Source organism: Physeter macrocephalus, chromosome 18 (assembly GCF_002837175.3).
Source record: "Physeter macrocephalus isolate SW-GA chromosome 18, ASM283717v5, whole genome shotgun sequence".
NCBI lineage: Eukaryota > Metazoa > Chordata > Mammalia > Artiodactyla > Physeteridae > Physeter > Physeter macrocephalus.
The window spans coordinates 13,044,948-13,065,482 of record NC_041231.1 but is presented as its reverse complement, the minus strand read 5'-3'; the positions used below and the strand labels follow the sequence as shown (position 1 = coordinate 13,065,482).

General features: G+C 43.0%; 1 protein-coding gene across 2 annotated transcripts in view; it reads left to right on the top strand.

The window, feature by feature from the left end:
* GRM7 (glutamate metabotropic receptor 7) overlaps positions 1-20,535 on the top strand; it is a 919,887-nt gene that overhangs the window by 638,162 nt on the left and 261,190 nt on the right. For both annotated transcript variants that reach the window (XM_024124143.1, XM_024124144.1), the window contains exon 7: positions 2,898-3,037. In XM_024124143.1, the coding sequence (XP_023979911.1) occupies positions 2,898-3,037 (140 nt within the window). The remainder of the gene's footprint in view (positions 1-2,897; positions 3,038-20,535) is intronic.

The following is a 20,535-nucleotide window of genomic DNA, read 5'->3' as shown; positions in this document are numbered from 1 at the left end:
TTGTGTTCCTGTCTTGCTAGTTGTTTGGCATAGGGTGTCCAGCACTGTAGCTTGCTGGTCGTTGAGTGAAGCTGGGTGTTGGTGTTGAGATGGAGATCTATGGGAGATTTTTGCCGTTTGATATTACGTGGAGCTGGGAGGTCTCTTGTGGATCAGTGTCCTGAAGTTGGCTCTCCCACCTCAGAGGCACAGCCCTGACACCTGGCTGGAGCACCAAGAGCCTTTCATCCACACAGCTCAGAATAAAAGGGAGAAAAAGTAGAAAGAGAGAAAGGGAGGAAGGGAGGAAGGGAGGAAAAGAAGGAGTATAAAATAAAATAAAATAAAGTAAGATAAAATTATATAAAGTTATTAAAATAAAAAATAATTATTAAGGAAAAAAAATTTTTTTAAGTAAAAAAAAGAACCGAAAACGGACGGACAGAACCCTAGGACAAATGGTGAAAGCAAAGCTATACAGACGAAATCTCACACAGAAGCATACACATACACAGTCACAAAAAGAGGAAAAGGGGAAAAAATAATCTATCTTGCTCTCAAAGTCCACCTCCTCAATTTGGGATGATTCATTGTCTTCAGGTTTTCCACAGATGCAGGGTACATCAAGTTGAATGTGGAGCTTTAATCCGCTGCTCCTGAGGCTGCTGGGAGAGATTTCCCTTTCTCTTCTTCGTTCGCACAGCTCCCAGGGCTCAGCTTTGGATTTGGCCCCACCTCTGCGTGTAGGTCGCCTGAGGGCGTCTGTTCTTAGCTCAGACAGGACGGGGTTAAAGGAGCTGCTGATTCGGGGGCTTTGGCTCCCTCAGGCCGGGGGGAGGGAGGGGTCTGGATGCAGGGCGAGTCTGCGGCAGCAGTGGCCAGCATGATGTTGCACCAGCCTGAGGCGCGCCGTGCGTTCTCCCGGGGAAGTTGCGCCTGGATCCCAGGACCCTGGCAGTGGCGGGCTGCACAGGCTCCCGGGAGGGGAGGTGTGGAGAGTGACCTGTGCTCGCACACAGGCTTCTTGATGGCGGCCGCAGCAGCCTTAGCGTCTCATGCCCGTCTTTGGGGTCCGCGCTGATAGCCGCGGCTCACACCCGTCTCTGGAGCTCCTTTAAGCTGCGCGCTTAATCCCCTCTCCTCGCGCACCAGGAAACAAACAGGGAAGAAAAAGTCTTGCCTCTTCGGCAGCGCCAGACTTTTCCCTGGACTCCCTCCCGGCCAGCTGTGGCGCACTAGCTCCCTTCAGGCTGTGTTCACGCAGCCAACCGCAGTCCTCTCCTGGCTTCCGAACGAAGCCCGAGCCTCAGCTCCCAGCCCCGCCCGCCCCGGCGGGTGAGCAGACAAGCCTCTCGGGCTGGTGAGTGCTGGTCGGCACCGATCCTCTGCGGGAATCTCTCCACTTTGCTCTCCGCACCCCTGTTGCTGCGCTCTCCTCCGCGGCTCCGAAGCTTCCCCCCTCCGCCACCCGCAGTCTCCGCCCGCGAAGGGGCTTCTAGTGTGTGGAAACGTTTCCTCCTTCACAGCTCCCTCCCACTGGTGCAGGTCCCGTCCCTGTTCTTTTGTTTCTGTTTATTCTTTTTTCTTTTGCCCTACCCAGGTACGTGGGGGAGTTTCTTGCCTTTTGGGAGGTCTGAGGTCTTCTGCCAGCGTTCAGTCGGTGTTCTGTAGGAGTTGTTCCACGTGTAGATGTATTTCTGATGTATCTGTGGGGAGGAAGGTGATCTCCATGTCTTACTCTTCCACCATCTTCCTGCAGGATCCCCTAGAAGCTGACATTTTTAATGAGAATTATCAAAATTGCTTCATGCTCATTACCTAAGACTTACCCCGTCCCTCCCCTAAAAATAGCAAAATGATCTTCTCAGTGATTCTGTTTCAGCCTTTAATTGATCTGTAAACTTTCTTGTAAACGACAGGAAATTCACTGTTTTCTACTGGGAATATTGATCTAGTATTAACTTATAGGAAGAGCAGACAGTAGTCACATATGCTGAAGCCAGTGGTATTTTTCCTGTTTCTTATAGATCATGAGAGAAATAGCGGTCAGTTACAAACTTTTGGTGAATCTTTTGTAACTTCTGTATTGCTAAAAGTAAACAAAAACTCACATCTTCCGTTCTTTGTATATGGTTTGCCACTTGTTCCACACGATTAATATTAAGGGACTTTTCACTCATATCCAACTTTGAATTTATATATATTTTTCAAAACATGAATTAGTCTTTTTAAATTGACTTCAGTGTCTAATTGTGCCAAAACATTGGCTTTATCTTAAGATAGACATTTTAAATAAGACCCAAATAGAAAATTGAGAAAAAATCCATTGTTTATTAAGGATTCACCAGGCAAACTGCTAAGCATTTAAGACTGGTTATCGTTTAAAGCAAATTAGAAATAATCAGCCAAAAATATTTTTTAAATGCAGTGAGTGTTCAACTATGTACGTAAGTGAACTTTTGAGCTTGTTTTTTGATTCTCTTGTATTTTCATTTTTAAAATGTATTTATTAATTCTTGAAATGATTCTTTATTGACCACAATTTAGTGTTTGATGGACACTAAAATAATAATAACAACAACAACAAAGCTTAATATTTTCTCCTGAAAATAATGCATTTGATTGTTATTCCTTAAAAGAGAGGACAAAGTAGAATAAAATATTCTCAGATATTAAAACATTGAGCTGTTCAAAGGGTGAAGCAGGTTGTCTTCTCACCTTCCGTAATTAGCATTTGCAGACCATCGTGATGACTTGCCCAGGAGTTTCAGGGGGCATCTTGGGGGAACCTATTAAACAGCAAGGCTACCTCCTAGCTACCTTGCTTATCACCAGGTCTCCAGACCATTACCCGGGAAGCAAGAGATAGAAGGAATCTCGTTTAACTCTAAAATCTGTCTCTGTCTTGTCTTCACCAGGCAGCGCAGGCACCCCAGTGATGTTTAACAAGAATGGGGACGCCCCTGGACGTTACGACATCTTCCAGTACCAGACCACAAACACCACCAACCCTGGTTACCGCCTGATCGGACAGTGGACAGATGAACTGCAGCTCAATGTGAGTTTTGCTTGTTCCTCTTCCTTTGCTTTTGTGATGAATGAACAGACTTTTAATATGCCCCGTGAGGCAGACGTTTCTTGTCTGTATGTTTGTGAGCATCTGCAAGTGATCATACAACTTGTTACGGGCATCAGCAGAGACTGATGACCAGTAATAATACAGCAATGATAGCAGTGATGATGGCGCAGATAGGAAATGTGTGTGGAGTTCATGCCGGACGTTATACTCAGCAACTATGTGAATCATCTCGTTTAATCTGAGGCTCTGATTGCTTTAAAGACAAGTTACCAGCTAATACTTTAATACTTTGAGGAGATCTTAATCTTGGTCAAATTATTTTTCCCTTCTGTCCTTCCTTCCTTCCTTATTTGCTGTTTTGTTTGTTTGTTTGTTTGTTTTTACTGAATCACTTTGGCTTATACTGAGAATCTCTGGGTAACATCAGTGTTAATTTCCATAACCACTCCTTCTTTCTGTAAAGCATGACCTTGAGTGAGCAAGCACTTTCTTGTGCAAGGTTATGTCAAAGTTCACTAGCCAGAGCCCTTTAGGAAGTCATCTGTAGTCAAACACAGTTAGGTTTCTTTAACTCGCTACATGAAAAACAAGCTCCTGCCACCAAAGCTTCTTCAGGATGTAGGAGTTCAGATGGGATTCACTGTAGAGTTTGGGCTGAGTTGGGTGTTTCTAAGAAGGTTTCAGGAAGCAGGGATCAGTTTTGGGTTAGGTCATCTTAAGAAGTAGAGACAATTTGATAACTCAGTGTCTTGGTGATTTTGATCTAGGAGGTGGGACGACAAGAGCTGGGCAAGAATTGTCACTAACAAAAAAACAGTAGACCCTTATGTGAACTGGAAAAGGGAGATGTCTAGTTATTTTTGTGGTTGCAGAGCATCCTTGTTTGTGTCTAATTTCACACGTGATGGAAGAGTGACCTTGTTTTGTCTTGTTCCACCATCATAATGGAGTGGCCTTGTGTGATTATCATTTACATTCCCCTGAAGTGGTTCTGTTTGGAATATGCCTGCCTAGGTGTTAGCTGACAGCTTTCCAACCACCTTTTTAAGTTTTTTTTTTTCACTTTTTTAATATTTCAGGTTCAACATTCAATAATGTGCTTCTAATAATACTTACAATGCCCTTTTTGAAATTAATGGTTAGTTTAAATGAATATACCCAGTCTTCCCAGGGAATAAAGAACACAAGGGCTAGGGTCCCTCCACCCTGGCTGGGCCCAGCACAGCTGGAGCTCAGCACACCATGCATCCCCTGCTTTTCTTCCCCTCCTGGGAGGGAACTTAAATAGGCCAGGCCTGAGCCTGGTGGCTGAGGTCCTGGAGCCTGGGGGTGATGGCAGAAGTCAGAGCAGCAGAAGTGCTGCAGGGCCTCTTCTGCTGAGATGTGCTGGACCATTTACACTTCAAGAAGTTCTACAGCAGGTCCTTTGATGTGGCGTCAAGCTTGAGTATGACATTCACCAGGGATATTGTGGACAGGTATATTGGGTAAGGCTTATAAATCAGGTAGGGCTCACCAAGGTCCACAAATCTACTTTGAAATAGTAATATATACAAACACAATTTTCTTGTGTCTGGCAGAGCCCTGCATTATTCTGCGTTCTCCACAGAAACAGAACCAATAAGATAGATAGATAGATAGATAGATAGATAGATAGATGATAGATTATAAGAAATTGGCTCACAATTCTTATGAAGGCTGAGAAGTCCCAAGATCTGCACTTGGCAAGCTGGAGACCCAGGAGAGTTAATGGTGTAAGCTCCAGTCTGAGTGTGAAGGCAGCAGAAGACTGATGTCCCAGCTCAAAGATAGGCAGAGAGAAAGAGGATTCTCTCATATTCAGACTTTAATTCTGCTCAGCTCCTCAGATTATCTGAGGCGCATATACACTGGTGAGTAACTGCTTTACTCAGTCACCAATTCAAATGTGTATCTCATCCAGAAACTCCCTCACAGACAGACCCTGTATAACGTATAACTAAATACTGGGGCACCCCCATGGCCTCATCCAGTTGACACATACAAAGAACCATCACAGGCCGTATCCCAGAAAAGTCCTTCTAATGTCTCTTCCAACCCTGGAAATTATGCCATTAGCCTTTATTGGTGTACACCTTAGGAGGCACTTTGGAAATGATTGAGATCAGGGCTTTTTGAGAGTAGAATGCAAAATTGATGTGTTGGGGGTAGTAGAGCTTGGGTCATGATTTTTAGAAGAAAGGATTGTGCATAAAGGGGGCGTTGATGAAGCCATGACAGGACATTTACCTCCTTTGTACATTGTCCTGCGTGGCTCTGCTTGTATCTGTCCTGTTCTTTCTCTCTCAAGGTCCACCATCCCAGTGAGCTGACAGGAAGATTATTCTTTGTTTGGTTTCTATTTTAAGCTTTATATGAATTGTATCTTATTAGCCATTCAGCAAGTAGGTTTTGTTTGTTTGTTTGTCTGAAAGCACCTGTCATGTGATAAGCATTGTGGGAGACAGTATGTACACAGTGGAAATCGAAATAAACATGGTGCCTGTTTGCACATAATTGAACATCTAGGGCAGAGTTACATGGTATACAAGAGATATGTGTGTGGAAATTCCCAAGTGTGGTAAGAGGCAGAGTGGGAAAAGGAATAATAGAGGTGGAGAGGGGCCTACTGGATGAGGAGCAGATGATGGAGGGAGAATGAGTGATCCACGGAGCAGGTCAGGAGGCAGACACTGCTATGGTATAGCTAAGCAAGGGGACGGGGAGGAGAAGTTAGGGCAGTAGGTAAGAGCCAGAGCAGGCAGTCCCTTGTAGGCCATGGTAAATATTTCTAAAATTTTATTCTGAGTGCATTTCAAAGCCACAGAGAAGTACTAAGAAAGGGAGTGACTGGAGCAGAATTAGGAATAAAAATTATTTTGTCTGCTGAGAAGGTAATGAATAGCAAACGGCCTGCAAATAAACATGGTGCCTGTTTGCACATAATTGAACATCTAGGGCAGAGTTACATGGTAAACAAGAGATATGTGTGTGGAAATTCCCAAGTGTGGTAAGAGGCAGAGTGGGAAAAGGAATAATAGAGGTGGAGAGTGGCCTACTGGATGAGGAGCAGATGATGGAGGGAGAATGAGTGATCCACGGAGCAGGTCAGGAGGCAGACACTGCTATGGTATAGCTAAGCAAGGGGACGGGGAGGAGAAGTTAGGGCAGTAGGTAAGAGCCAGAGCAGGCAGTCCCTTGTAGGCCATGGTAAATATTTCTAAAATTTTATTCTGAGTGCATTTCAAAGCCACAGAGAAGTACTAAGCAAGGGAGTGACTGGAGCAGAATTAGGAATAAAAATTATTTTGTCCGCTGAGAAGGTAATGAATAGCAAAGGGCCTGCGCATCTGGAGCCTGTGCTTCGCAACAAGAGAGGCCACGACAGTGAGAGGCCCGCGCACCGCGATGAAGAGCGGCCCCCGCTTGGCACAACTAGAGAAAGCCCCCACACAGAAACGAAGACCCAACACAGCAAAAATAAATAAATTAATTAATAAACTCCTACCCCCAACAGCAAAAAAAAAAGAGTGCACTGCAGTCGTCGAGCTAAAATAGAATGGCTTAGTGAAGGGGTTCTCAAACTTCAGTGTGCAACATAACCATCTAGAAGGCTTGTAAAAACACATATTGCTGGGTCCACCTCCAGAGTTTCTGATTCAGAACATCTGGGAGTGGAAGGAAGCCCAAATATTTGCCTTTCTAAGGAGTCCCTGTGTTATGCTGATGGTATTTACTTTGAGAACCACTGGCTTAGAGAATGTGGTAATAGTGGAGATGTAATGAAATGAGTGGAAACACACACACATATATATATGTATATATGTATATGTACCTCTATAATTACATATATATTTTATAGGAAGAATAACATAATTTAGTGATGGATTCAGTACTGGGATTAAAGGGAAAATAATACTGGGTTTGAAGGAATAATAATCAAGAATGAATCCCTCATTTATAGCTTGAGGCCGTTTGGATGCTATAACAAGAGATTAGGGAGACTCCTGGGAGTGGGAGGAGAAAAATTAAGAATCCCAATTGAGTCTTCCCAAATATATGAAAGCCTAAATGAAATGGATAGAAATCTGAAGCTCAGAAAAGAGTTTCGGGTCATAGTTATAAAAAAAAAAATGTAAGTTGTTAATCTATAACTGGCCTTGAAATCCATTAAAGAGAGAGAGAGAAACTGTAATAGCAGAGAACCCAAGACCTTGAAAAACCTCATAGAAAATGACACAGTTCCAGTCCAACTGCTCTAAATAGCACCCAATTTAAAAGATTCTGTTTCATTTGCCTGGGAAGTTGGGCCGACCATAAATACTTTGGACTTTTGTTTTCTTTTATGGATGCTAGATCAGGGATGTATGCTTGACTTAGCGCTAAATAGGAACATTTCTGATTCTACTTTGTCATGTTGAGAGTGGTATGGCAGAAGAGCAGACAGGACCACAGATCCTCAGCTGAACCCAGTAATTGATGCTCAGGATAGCATGCACCTGAAAGATACAAATGGCTGAGCCAGGAACAGGGACAATTTTAGACCCGTGAAGGGCTGGGTTAATTCAGAGGGTGGCCACTGTGGTAAGTGGTCTTGGAAAGAGGTTACCATGTTGATGCCTTTTATGGGCTCCTTAAGATACTGTAAGGTCCAATTTGAATCACTAAGAAAAGACTAAAATGGAGGTAAGTGCAGTGCTCAGAGGGCACTCCCCCCTTCTCACTGGAGACCCAGGCCATAGCCCATAGCATGTCCAGTGGTTGGTATCCTGTCCCTCCAGCATCACCATGCTCAAGATATTACTTTTGCTCTAATTATTCTGATTCACTTAAAAGTTCTGTGAGAGTGAATTTGGGGCAAACTTAGTTTTGTAGGTTTGCTTTCTCCTAGTCAACGAAATAGAACAAAGTATGTCAAGTAACAAGTGTACTTCTCATTTACAGACTTGGGGGTACTCTTTCAATCCCCAGTTAGATCATCTCTAGCAAATGGAATTTTCTGGAGAGCTTTCTTTGTGGTCAGTAATTGCAAATGAGTTTCTTAGCTAAGAAGTCAAAGTTTTAGAGTTTTATAATCCCAGGGCTATAGACCAGACTGCTTGCCATTCTGTACCCGATCCTCTGAAATTTAGATGCCTAGGAGTGCACTGTGTGTTACAGAATGCCACCCTGAGCCCTCACTGGCAGAGTAATAGCTGTAGGCCCTGTCTCCTCTCGGGCTAACACATGACCGCAAGGTTTGCTACTACAATATTTCTTCACCAACAAGAATTCATCAGAAGGAAATCTTTAAGAGCAAAGCCATTCACTCTCCCACTTAACCACCCCTACAGAAAGAACCCTGATTTATTTTCTCAGGTTTGTGCAGTATGATGCAGAGATTCCAGAAAACATTTTTCCTGGCAGAGAAGCAGGCAAAGGGTTAATGCAACCATATCCATTGCTCATCTGCAGGGTGTCAGGAAGCATGGAGCTCCTGGAGAGGCAGGGAGAAATGAGGGGCACGTCCCTGCCCTGGGAGTTCCCAGAATAGGATCAGGGCTCTGTAATTGATAAATTGCATTTACAGGATTTAGATAGGTTGTGATTTAAGGCACTGACTTATATTTGAACTGAATTTGAAGGGTAAGTAGTAGTTCCCAAGATGGAGCAGAGGAAAAAAATTTTTTTTAAATGAATAATGCAGTCCTGTTTAAAAATTGGGATGGGGAATATTTTGGGAAAAAAAGGCAAGAAATGAAACGTAGATAGTTTAAAAAATTATAAATTTATAATGTGAATAAACTCTACATCTGTTTTGCATATTAGAAACAAAGGTGACTTCTGTCATCTCTCAGTTATTTGCAATTAGTAGGAAATTTAGATACGCCTAAAATGTTCTTTTTTCAAATAACTGACATTCTTTAAAATCCCAAATTGTTGATTAAAGTTGAAAAAACAACAACAAAAAACTACTCTTAATGGGCAGCTTCCTACAGTGAACTGCACACTCTCTTAAGTGGAAGGTTGAATAAATATCACTTAACCTTTATTGACACCTCTGTCATCTGCCCCTATGTAGGCTAGTCCAACTTTGTGATCTTCTGAGGTGTGGGGGGCTTTCTAAGCGATTTGTTCCCTGTTGAACTGACTTTCCACCTAGGGACTGAAAACTCCTAAAAGAATCTCTGTTTTAATTATTGTTTCATGTACCTACTAGAACTAGTATCTGGAACACAGCAGCCATTTGGGCTTGTTGTTGTTAATATATAAAGACATGTAAAATTAGCATGAACTCTTTCTAATGGTAGACATTTTCTGCAGAAAGCAGCCACAGCACACTTCTTCCCTCTGGGAAGAGCGTCCAAGCTTCTTTTAGCCATGTGGTCTGCCCGGCGTAGTTCCCAAGTCCAGGGGCCACACCTGATTTAGCCTAAGCCAATCACCATGGCCATAGTGATTATGGGCAGTAAACTGTCCAATCAGGATGAACCACTGGAAATCTGCTGGCCAATCCACCTCCTATTGGAGGTGGGTGTGGCCCTCAGGAGCCCCAGGGAGCCATTTGGAGGCCACAGAGCCAGGAGCTCCAGGGAAAATGAGGCAGAACTTAGGGAAACTAGGTGGAGGTGACATCCTTTGAGCCCTTGGAAACCTTTACTGGAAGCCATTTATAGCCCCTCTGGATTGTTCCCTTATCAATGAATGAAGGCGACTTAAGTGTGATAACTTTTCTATCTACTATCTCATTCACTACAGCAATCCAAAATGAAAAAAAAATTGTTTTTGTTTTAATGTGCCCAAATTGGGGGAAATAAAATGTCAGCCTACCCTCAAAAAGCAAAATTTTTTCAGATTTCATTAAACTGAGGTGATAAAAAATTAATTTTAAGAGTTGTGATTTTGTTAAATATTGAATCTTTCACCCCGGTTAGAATTTAGGCTTTCACGGGCGTTTAAAGACGTAAAAAGTACGGTTGATTGCGGCAATTACTGTTTAATCCAATTATCTCTCCCCAAATCAAGACTTACTTACTGTGCCCATAAAACTACTAATCACTCTATTGTTTCATAATTGCAACAGTAAAAATGTTTTAGAAGTCTAATCACGCTTCTAATTTTCAGTGTACTGCGTGAGATATGGGGTAATGGATAGCCATAATCAGTGTTGACAAAGAGAAAAACACGTAAGTTGTCAAAATCTAGTACTTCTTTCAGCTTCAGTGTGAAGGCTTCTTTTACGGAATCACCTTATTGTTCATCATAATTAATGGCTCATATCTTATAATTTATAGTTTTGTTATCAGTGATTAGGGCTACAGGTTTGCAGCTGACCTGATTAAATGGATCTGAGTCTCAGGTCTGCCACTTACTAGCTGTGAAGCAGGATTACAATAGTACCAATTTCCTAAGGTTATTGTTAGAATTAAACGTAGTCCTGTATGTAGCATACTTAAAGCAGTGCCTGGCACATAGTAAATATTCAGCAAATGTTAGCTACAACAACAACAGTAATAATAATTTAATATCCTTAGTTTATCGCCTCATCCATAACTGTTGAAAATGTCAGTTTCCAGCACTCAGCTGTGTTTTTTTCTTCTTTATACCGCAGCACCTAGCATAATACTTAGCATGTAAAAATGACTTGTTTTATATTAAATAGATGAGTAGATAAGCAGACAAACAGTTGAATTATGTTATAAATTACTTAAGGCTAGGCTTGTCAGTTTTGATTTGTCAGAATTCCCAGTGCTTGTTGCATGAATGGATGAGAAGATGTATCCAGAATTCTACTGCAGTCAGCAATTCCATGTGATTCAGGGATCCATTCAAGACCTTGGTTTACCAGACAAGTTTCTTAAGAATTTTACAAGTGGTCTGAAAGCTGGCTCACACTGCAAGGTAGACTCTTTTGGTCTCTGAATGATAAAGCCAGTCAGGAAAAAAGGAGGAAAAGGGATAAAAGAATTGGTTTTTATTTTGTTCCAGTTGATCTTTAGGTTTAGAAACATATCTATGGCTATTTGAGAGCACGGAGTGGGATTATTATTCTTGAGGGATCAAGCAGCGGAGTCAGTGGCTACTTTTGTGTTGGTGAAAGTGAATTAATTCATAATCACACCATTAACGCTGGTCCCATCCGCTGCCTGCCTCTCTAGGTTTTAATGCTGCATTAGAGAACGGGTCAAAACAACAGAAGATTTAGGATCGTGGGGCTCTGGTTTATAACCATGGTCCTGCCCAGTTCCTAGATCTGTGAACCAGGACAAGGACAGCCTCTCTGACAAGATGGCCTTTAACCTGAGACCAGAGTGCCAAACGTTATTTCCGTTTGTCAGCGTATCTAAATCTGTGATATTTTACACAGGACATGTACCAATCCGGTAGAGTATGTATTGCTTTCCAGCTGTCAGCCAGCTTGACACTAGAGATCTCAAACAGAATACAAACAGCAGGTGTGTTTAAAAACTTAATTCCCTGCTAATATTTTAAGAATCAAGACATTTCATAAGAATAACTATATATTTGGCTTTTCTTTTGAAAAATCAGAAGATCAGACAATAATATGCCTTTGTCCCATGCAGCAACAGCTAATTGAATCTAAGTAGAGGCTTCCCACTTCAGACATGGTGTGTGTTCTCCATGTCACCACAGACCCCACTATCCCTTACTGCCTGACACCCCGCTAACTCCGCCCACTCGCCTCATTCCTTAGGCCCACAGGCATCTCATTTCATTCACCTCATCTAGACTTAGAGTAGTTTCTAACTTATCTCCGCTAATTTGGTTTCCACGTATGCTTGACTTTTTATAAAAATTCTCTGGGAATTGTTTTCTAAAAATCAACAGTAATATACTAACAGTGTTAACGAACCAAAACAGCCATAAGTATGTAATAATGTTTTTTTAAAAGGGTCAATAAATACAGCCTGCAAAAGAGAACTGCTTTAGTGAAGACAGTGCTTTTGTGTGGAGGCATGTATTTGTACATATTCTGAAACAAACTGAAAATGAAAGAAACCAAGATCACCCTTGTGTTGTCAACATTTCTTCTAGTAACCTATGATATATAACTGTGTTCTGTCTATGAACGTCTGGAAGATGAATAGTATTTATAATTATCCATATGGTTTCAAAAACATGTGCATTACAGAAGCCTGAACCCCCATCATTTCTCGTTTGCATTGTAGGAGTTCCAGCAAATCACTTATGTTTATTAATATACGACTGTGTTCTGTGGGGAAATTGTTGAATTTCATTACTCACTGTGTTCTGGGCTCAGGCAAAATACATTTGAAGGAAGAAATAATAAGACGGATGAGTTTAGAGAGCTCAAGTGTTATAACAGGGATTCTCACCTGTTGTTCCCACTCCGAAATTAGAAAAGGAAAGAGATGAGTTTATGTAGCCTCTGCCTAACTGTTTGCCCTGGAGAGCCAAAAATCTGAGGATGACCTGATGGTGTTAAAATGGAAATGTGGGAATCAGATTTGAAGTGTTTTCAACCCACCGTGAGATAGTCTTATAAGGTAGGACAGCATTGAAAGCACAAGTTTTGAGTCCTATCTCCTCAGATAAAGCAAATCATTTACTATCTTTGAACCTCAGTCCCCTTGTGTATTTAAAATCGAGTCAAGTCAAGCAAAACAGCTACTTCACCAGGACCCTTTGAGAGTGAATTGCTATACTCTCCCCGATATAAGTAAGCTTATGAGATTCATGGTCATACTTCTTGTCATATTTCTTGCTGCCGTAAATAATTACCAGAGGGACTTCCTTGGCAGTCCAGTGGTTAAGATTTCACCTTCCAATTCCGGGGGTGCAGGTTTAATCCCTGATCGGGGAGCTAAGATCCCACATGCCTCACGGCCAAAAGACCAAAACCATAAAACAGAAGCAATATTGTAACAAATTCAATAAAGACTTGAAAAATGGTCCACACCCAAAAAAAATAAAAATCTTTTTTAAAAAATAATAATTACCAGAAATGTGGTTGCATAAAACACCACAGATTTCTTATCTTGTGGTTCTGTGGGTCACAGGTCCAACAGGGATCCCACTGGGCTAAAATCAAGGTACCAAGAGGGTTGTTTCTTTCTGGAGCCTCTAGGGGAGAATGTGTTTCCTGCCAGGTCCTTGGTAGTATTTAGTTTCTCGTGGTTGTGGGACTGAGGTCTCTGTTTCTCTGCTGCCAGCTTCTCCAGGCTGCCTTGATGCATTGTCTGCCGTTCATTCCTCGAGTCCCTCTCATGCTTCCAAGGCTTCCTGTCTCCTCTATTGCAGTTGCATCTCTCACTGACTTTTCTGCCTTCTTCCTGTGCTCTGAAGGGCCAGTGGGATTACACAGGGCTCACCCAGATAATCCAGGATAATCTCCTTATTTTAAGGTCTGTAACCTTATTCCATCTGCAAAGTCTCTTTCGCCATGTAATGCAACATATTGACAGGTCAAGAAATCAAGATGTGGAAATCTTTGTTGGGGGGAGGGGTTAGAAGGGGGCAGATTATTTTATCTAACTACAGTTCTGTACTACATAACTTTGCTTTTCCATGAAGCCTATAAAATCCATATGACGTTCTCAACATTCTTTTTAAAATTTTTTCTTTTTAATTTTTTAAAATTTTAATACCCCTCTATCAGTGTCATATTTTAGTTAAATATTTTTTGTACAGTTTGGAGAGGTCACTTTCCATTTACAGTCATTGCAAAATATTGCCCATATTCCCCATGTTGTAAAATACATCCTTGAGTCTGTCTTAGAGAGTTAACGTTATTTGTGTTAACAGATAAGACTTGTATGCAGTTTTCTTAAGCATCTTTAGTATCTAATTGAGCTAATCTGTTTGGTAAATGTTCTAATCACATACCTGGAAAAGTTTGGGGAAGAACCCTGAATTAAGAACCCTAAATTCATGATAGGTAGGCAGAATCCCTCTCAAGTGAGCGGTTGGGATTGAAGATTAACAGAAGAGGAAGTGATGCCAATACCACAGGAGGCTTAGCTAAGCTACAAAGGAGAGTTCTGTTGACCTCCAATGTTTTCCTCGTTTAGCCTCCACAATCCTGAGCATTTTGCTCTCATTGCATTATTTCTCTTTAAATGACAAAGCAGAAATGCAGAGAAAGAGAATAGATTGGCAGTTCCTGAAACAGTTAAACATCAAGTTGCCATATGAACTAGAAATTCCACTCTTAGATGTATACCCTGTTCTGACATTGTCTGATCTATATAAAAGGTCATAGAACAGTAGAACATTGTAGCAAATAGCTTGGAATTTGCAAGTTGTTGACTGTCAACTCCCTGACATGGCTACCAAAATTGCCTGTTGATATTGCAAAGTCACATTTGTAGTTTACTGCAGTAAGGGGGCTACCATCTTGAAAGAGTCTTGGTAGAGTCTCAGGAGAAGGGAAGTCAAGGGCAAATATTTTTACAATTTGGCTGTCTGGAGGAAGGGACTTTTTTCAATGGGGGAGATTTGATCAGAATTGGGCAAAGTCTGTGATAGTATAGTTTTGAATCGGTAGATCCAGCAAGGAGGGTTTTGAAGCAAGCCTTTTTGCGAAACTCCTGTTTGATGAGAGGATTTAGTCCAGTTGAGTGATTATTGGTCCTGAAAATGAGCTATGTACCCTGATGGAAATGTTTTCTGTTTTTTTTTTGAGAATGAGATGATACATTGTTCAAATGGATGGATTTTCAGGAAGATCCTAAAACAAACCTTGAAAAATATTTGTAACTTTTATCTTCCTGGGTAAGAATTTCTTTGGATTGTAGAATCACATTAGTACAGACAGTTTTACTTTCCTTGATCCTATTAAGCTGGGTGGTTGCAGGCAAGCTGTTGTGAGCAGGTAGTCAGAGTTAGAAATGTTTAGTCTCTGATAAACCGGCTGTGTGCAGAGCCATCCTCAATGGAGTTCTGGGACACATAGTGACAGGCTACTTGGTGGCATCACTTTTACCCACATTCAGGGTTCATTCTTGGTCAAATGTCATAGGCCAAGGTGAAAAGTCAAACTTATCTCCCTTTTCTACTATCCTCTAACCTTTAGAACCAAAATAGCACAACCACCGAGCATATGTCGTCCTAAACTACTCCAATTACTTAAGCAAGTCAGCCCTGTAATTGATGCTATCACACTGTTTAACTTACAGTGTCTGTCCTAAGCAGGGGGCTTAGTCTAAAAAAGTTCATTTTTCTGGTTACTGAACCTGGAAGACCCTACACCCAGTTTTCTCAGGTGAGCGCTGCCATTCCTAGGGATGTTTTGCTCATGCCGTCTTTCAGTTTCCCGTATTTGATATAGCATGCTGTTTACAGATAGCTTCTCCAAACAATCTGCAGTTGAGAGCAGTAAACTCCCCCCCAAAATACATCTGAATGAGCAACGTCCCCATCCAGCCCTCAGTAGGACAAATTCATGAATGTGTTTCCCATGCCTGGGAACAGGTTCTGGCTGGTCTTTACACAGCTGCACAGCTGATTTCCCATTGTTAAGAATAAAAGTGGCTTCAGTGAGTTTCTGACCCCAACAGTTACCATCTCTCATTTGATTGATTATGGAGCCCAACGAGAAATCTCTGTCCTTCTCGGAAAATGGAGTGAGGGGAGCCTAGGAGGAGAGGTCTTCCAGCTACACTCTGTCTCAGGTCTTGGAATTGTCTCGCCCGCCATTCAGACAAGCTCTCTGGCCAACAGGTGTTCACTCCTTACAACCTTCTGAACAAACACTCATTGATTCAGATGTAGGGGGCGTTTTCAATTGCCTACTCAACAGTCCTCCCAACTATGACAGTGAGGAAGAAGTAACAAGCAGAGAACAAGGAAGACAGAAAAGATGCAGTGGGAAAATATCAAGAAGGCGAAACTTTTCATAAATAACAAAGGCGTTCTTGATTTATCGTGCAGCCATATTGCAACAGAGCCTTCACAATGACTGAATAGGACACGAGGGTCTTTATCTTAGCAGGGAACATGATGCCTGCCATTTGAAATCACACTCTGAAAGCGAGCTTTAACACATTGATGGATATGCATTGGAAAGGTAAGTGGCTGTTTGAAATTGCCCTGAAATCATTTATGCTTCAATAAGAAGTTCGCATCGAAGTTGGTAAATAGTCAGTTACATGATTTGTGCATTTATTTCCTGATCGTTTTTTTTTTTTTTTTTTTCCATTAAAAGTATAGATCACGGGCTTCCCTGGTGGCAGTGGTTAAGAATCCGCCTGCCAATGCAGGAGACATGGGTTCAAGCCCTGGGCCGGGAAGATCCCACATGCCGTGGAACAGCTAAGCCCACGCACCACAACTACTGAGCCCGCGCGCCTAGAGCCCGTGCTCTGCAACAAGAGAAGCCACCGCAATGAGAAGCCCGCGCACCGCAACCAAGGGTAGCCCTCCACTCGCCGCAGCTAGAGAAGGCCCGCGTGCAGCACCAGCAAAGACCCAACGCAGCCAAAAATAAATAAATTAATTAATTTAAAAAAATAGTATAGATCACCGTGGCTATAAATGCCAGTTTATAGGATTCAATCAAAAGTGCCAGATTAGGGGCTTCCCTGGTGGCACAGTGGTTGCGCGTCCGCCTGCCGATGCAGGGGAACCGGGTTCGCGCCCCGGTCCGGGAGGATCCCACATGCCGCGGAGCGGCTGGGCCCGTGAGCCATGGCCGCCGAGCCTGCGCGTCCGGAGCCTGTGCTCCGCAACGGGAGAGGCCGCAACAGTGAGAGGCCCGCGTACCGCAAACAAACAAAAAAAAGTGCCAGATTAGAACGTCAGGAGTCTGGCAAGGAGGGGTGGAACCAATAGCTCTTCTCTCATCACTGTTATTGTTATGCAAATGAGTATCATCCCGCTTGAGGTGGCTGTCTGCAGAAGACTCACTGATCTGCTTTGTAGTCCTCAGCTTGCAAGATTGTAGCAAAACTATTGAAGATTTCCTGGATGCCTTGCAAATTTCACTGCCAAGCATCTTATTAGGAACAACCAGTATTGTGAGCATTTTGATAATAGAGTATTCAAGATTTAGGGTGTGCCTTCTTTTATGGGTCCCAGCTCTATATTTAAATTTGTTTTTACAGACAAGTGAAGCTAAAATGTCTGAGAGGATTATTTGTAAACACAAATTACCAGTGATTCTTCTGTGTGACCTTTCCAGAGTCACATCTGCTTTCTCCACCTTAGTTTTCCTTTCTAAAAAATGGAGAGGAAGTAATAGGTCAGTATTGACAGGTATCTGCTGACATAGGTCATCTACGAAGAGGCACTGTGACCCAGTGTTAAAAAGCATGGGCTATGGAGTCAGGTTGCCTCCTTTTAAATCCCAAGCTCCACCACTTCCTAGCGCTACCACTAAACTTGCTGCACCTCACTTAATTTGCCTCCCTTGGCCTCTCTGTAAAATGGGACCCATAGGGGTACCTCTCCCATAGGACTGTTGTGAGAATTAAGTACATGAAAATGGGCTTAGGATGATGGCTGGTACAACAGTATTTGCCAGTACTGCTATTATTTTTGTTAGTGCTTTTCTCAACACCTGAAATGACCTGTTATTTGTTGGTGCCAAACACGTCCACCCCATCCATCCCCTTCCTCCAGGATCAGGGTGGGCCTTCCTCCCCACTTCTGCCTTCTCCCCCGGGGGCCTTTGTCCCACCCCTCACCCTGTGCTCCTGTCACACCGACCTCCCTGAAGTGTCTTGAATCTGCCACATGCTTTCTGACCTTTCTGTATCTGGTCACATCACTTGAAATGCCATAGTCCACCGCTGAACTGAACCCTGGCCCGGAGGATATTCCAGCTTCCTTGGGAAGACCTGTATCAAGCGTTTTCTTTTCCTTTTCCTCTCGAGTGGGACCACCCCTCTCCTATGGCAGCTTTGTTTCTTTAATCACCTCCATGAAGTTCTCAGAGGCACTGGATCCTTCAGGGCCCAGCAAGTGTTAGGTACCAAACTGATGCTTACAGATGAAATTGCACAGTAGTAAAATATTCCAACCTTGGATCTCTTCTCTGGAACCAACTTTAGTTGAGAGAGCTGTGTAGCTGCAGTTTAGAGAGAAGGGTTATTATTGGAATGGTCAGAAACACCTTGGTGTAAAGTTCATTTATAAAATGCATTTAACAGAGTAAGATGCCCAACTTCCCCAAACAGTGCATCCCCCAGAGACCCAGAGCCTAACCTCACCCAGAGAGAGGGCTCAGAGGGGACAGGAAGTCTTCTGCAGACAGAGACTAAGGAAGTGTTAACCACCCTTCTGAACTCTGGTACGTACTTCAGACATCTTACCTCTTTAACTCGCAGATGCCAGCTGGCTTTCAGAATGAATCAGTGAAGACCGATGACTATCCAAAATGGTTATTTTCAGAAGGCACCCCATGTATGTGGCCAGAGGTAACAGATTTAGCTGTGTTAGGTAACTTGTTTAAGAATGAACCCTCCACAGGGGCCAGAGCTTTGGGGCTGCTGTTAGGCTGCCTCTCTTTGAATATTTCTTTCTGAGTTGTGTGTCTTTATTATTTCTGTTTTCTTCCTCTTCACTGTGATCAACACTAAGAAAAATCATCCTAGGTTCCGTTCTAAAAGATGCCTTTTGAAATTTAATTTGACTGTTTTTGGATCCCCTTCTTGCAGCCATTTCTCATGGGATTGCTAACTTCCCTTCCTCCCTGTAAAGCCCGTATCTTCCAATTAAAAAGTAAAATCACATACAAATATATTCAGGAGACTTTGGTACATATCAATTTCTAAGCTAGAGCATGGTATAAAAGGGGCTCTGATGTCCAGTTGTTACCTTCCGAAGGAAGTCTTAGTCTTTAATCAGGAGTCTTTGTTCCTTTCCTCCCAGAAGAGCAAAGAGCAAGTTCGAAGTGTCGGAAAAGGTGACTTCATTAATGTGAAAAATACAGCTGTCCAACTTTGAACATGAACTTGGCTGTCCTTGTTTATCTGTTGTGCTGGTACTTCCCTTTGCAGTCATTTTCCTTTGCTCAGATCACCGAACCCCACACTGAGAGCGCTTTTCAGTAACCGTGAATTTGCAGGCTTTGTGTTTTTCAGGCCAACTGGTGGGAAATCTGGGGAATTACTGACCTGTTGAAACACCGTATGTTTCTGCCGTCTTAGGTGGAAGTCTTCACAGCTAAGCGCTGGGCTCTGTTTCATCAGCTGTCATGCTATGGGGAAGGTTCTGACTGGGTAATTGCTCATGGCATTAAAAATTGATCTTGGCCAACGTATCACGTAGACATTTATTTTATAGCTGTGGGATGAATGGGACATGGAAAAGGAAGGGGAGAGGAAGAACCAGGGGATTTAATCGGTAAATATCTTTGCTCGTACTCTTCCTTTTGCCAAGAACATTTATTGCAAATATTTAGTAACGAGTAAAGTCTGGGGACCACCCAGTCAGAGTCACCAGCCATGGTTGGACCGGAGTCCTGGAAGCCTTCTGCTGTGTTAACCCATAAGTTGCTGTATCGTGGGCAGACCCAGGGTGTCCCGGGGGACGGGTGGGGATGCAGAGCAATGGGGAGCCCTGGAGGGAGGGGGCCGGTCCTAGTCACCAACTTGCGTGAGGGCATTTTAGTAAATATTTTAACAGCTCACAAGGTCATTCCTGTGTATATGGCTGCTTTTCAGTCCTGTCTCCGCCCGCCTCCCCCAGGCACGCAGTTGCCTATATGTCTTTGCAGGAGCAGATCCAATGTCACTCTCTCTCTGCACAACCTTTCCTAATTCCCAGTTGATTCTACTTAATGTCCCCAGAGCACTGTAACCATGACTTTATGATATTAAAGTCATATGCTAAGGACCAGAGGACAATTACATCATGGAGGAGAAGAGAGTATGGCCTCTGGCATGCAGTTAACCTCTCTGGGCCTCAGCAGCCCACCTGTAAAGTGGGGACAGCAGTACTGTCCTAGTCTCCATTTCCCCAAAGGCAGATAGTGAGACGAGGGTTTGGATGCAAGCATTGGGGAGACTATCGAAGCAAACACATAAGAGGGTAAGTGAGGAAGGCAGTGGAACGGAAGGGGGGCAGGACAGAGTGCGTCTACAGACAGGTTATCACTGGGGGTGCCTGGAGCTAAATCTCACTGGAGACGCCGAGTGGGTGTCTAGGACATTCTTAGAATCGTGGCAAGGAAGCTGGGGGACTTATCTATAGCACCCATGACTCACAGGTTGAAGGATGCTCCACGGACACTGTCTCCCCAGCATTTCCACCTACCGATGGCCAGAAAACACCGTCAGGCAGGTTGACAAAGAATGTCATGTCCAGCTTGTCGGAGGAGTAATTGACGTGTACTGGGACTCTCCACAAGGGGACCACTGAAGTGGGCCAAGGAGGTATGAGTGGATAACGGACAACACCTCTCTAATTACCTCCTTCACAGAGTTTCTGTGATAATCCCTGCAAAGGAGCTGGCTCCATGTCTACCACGTAGGGCCTTCTCAAGAGATCTTTGA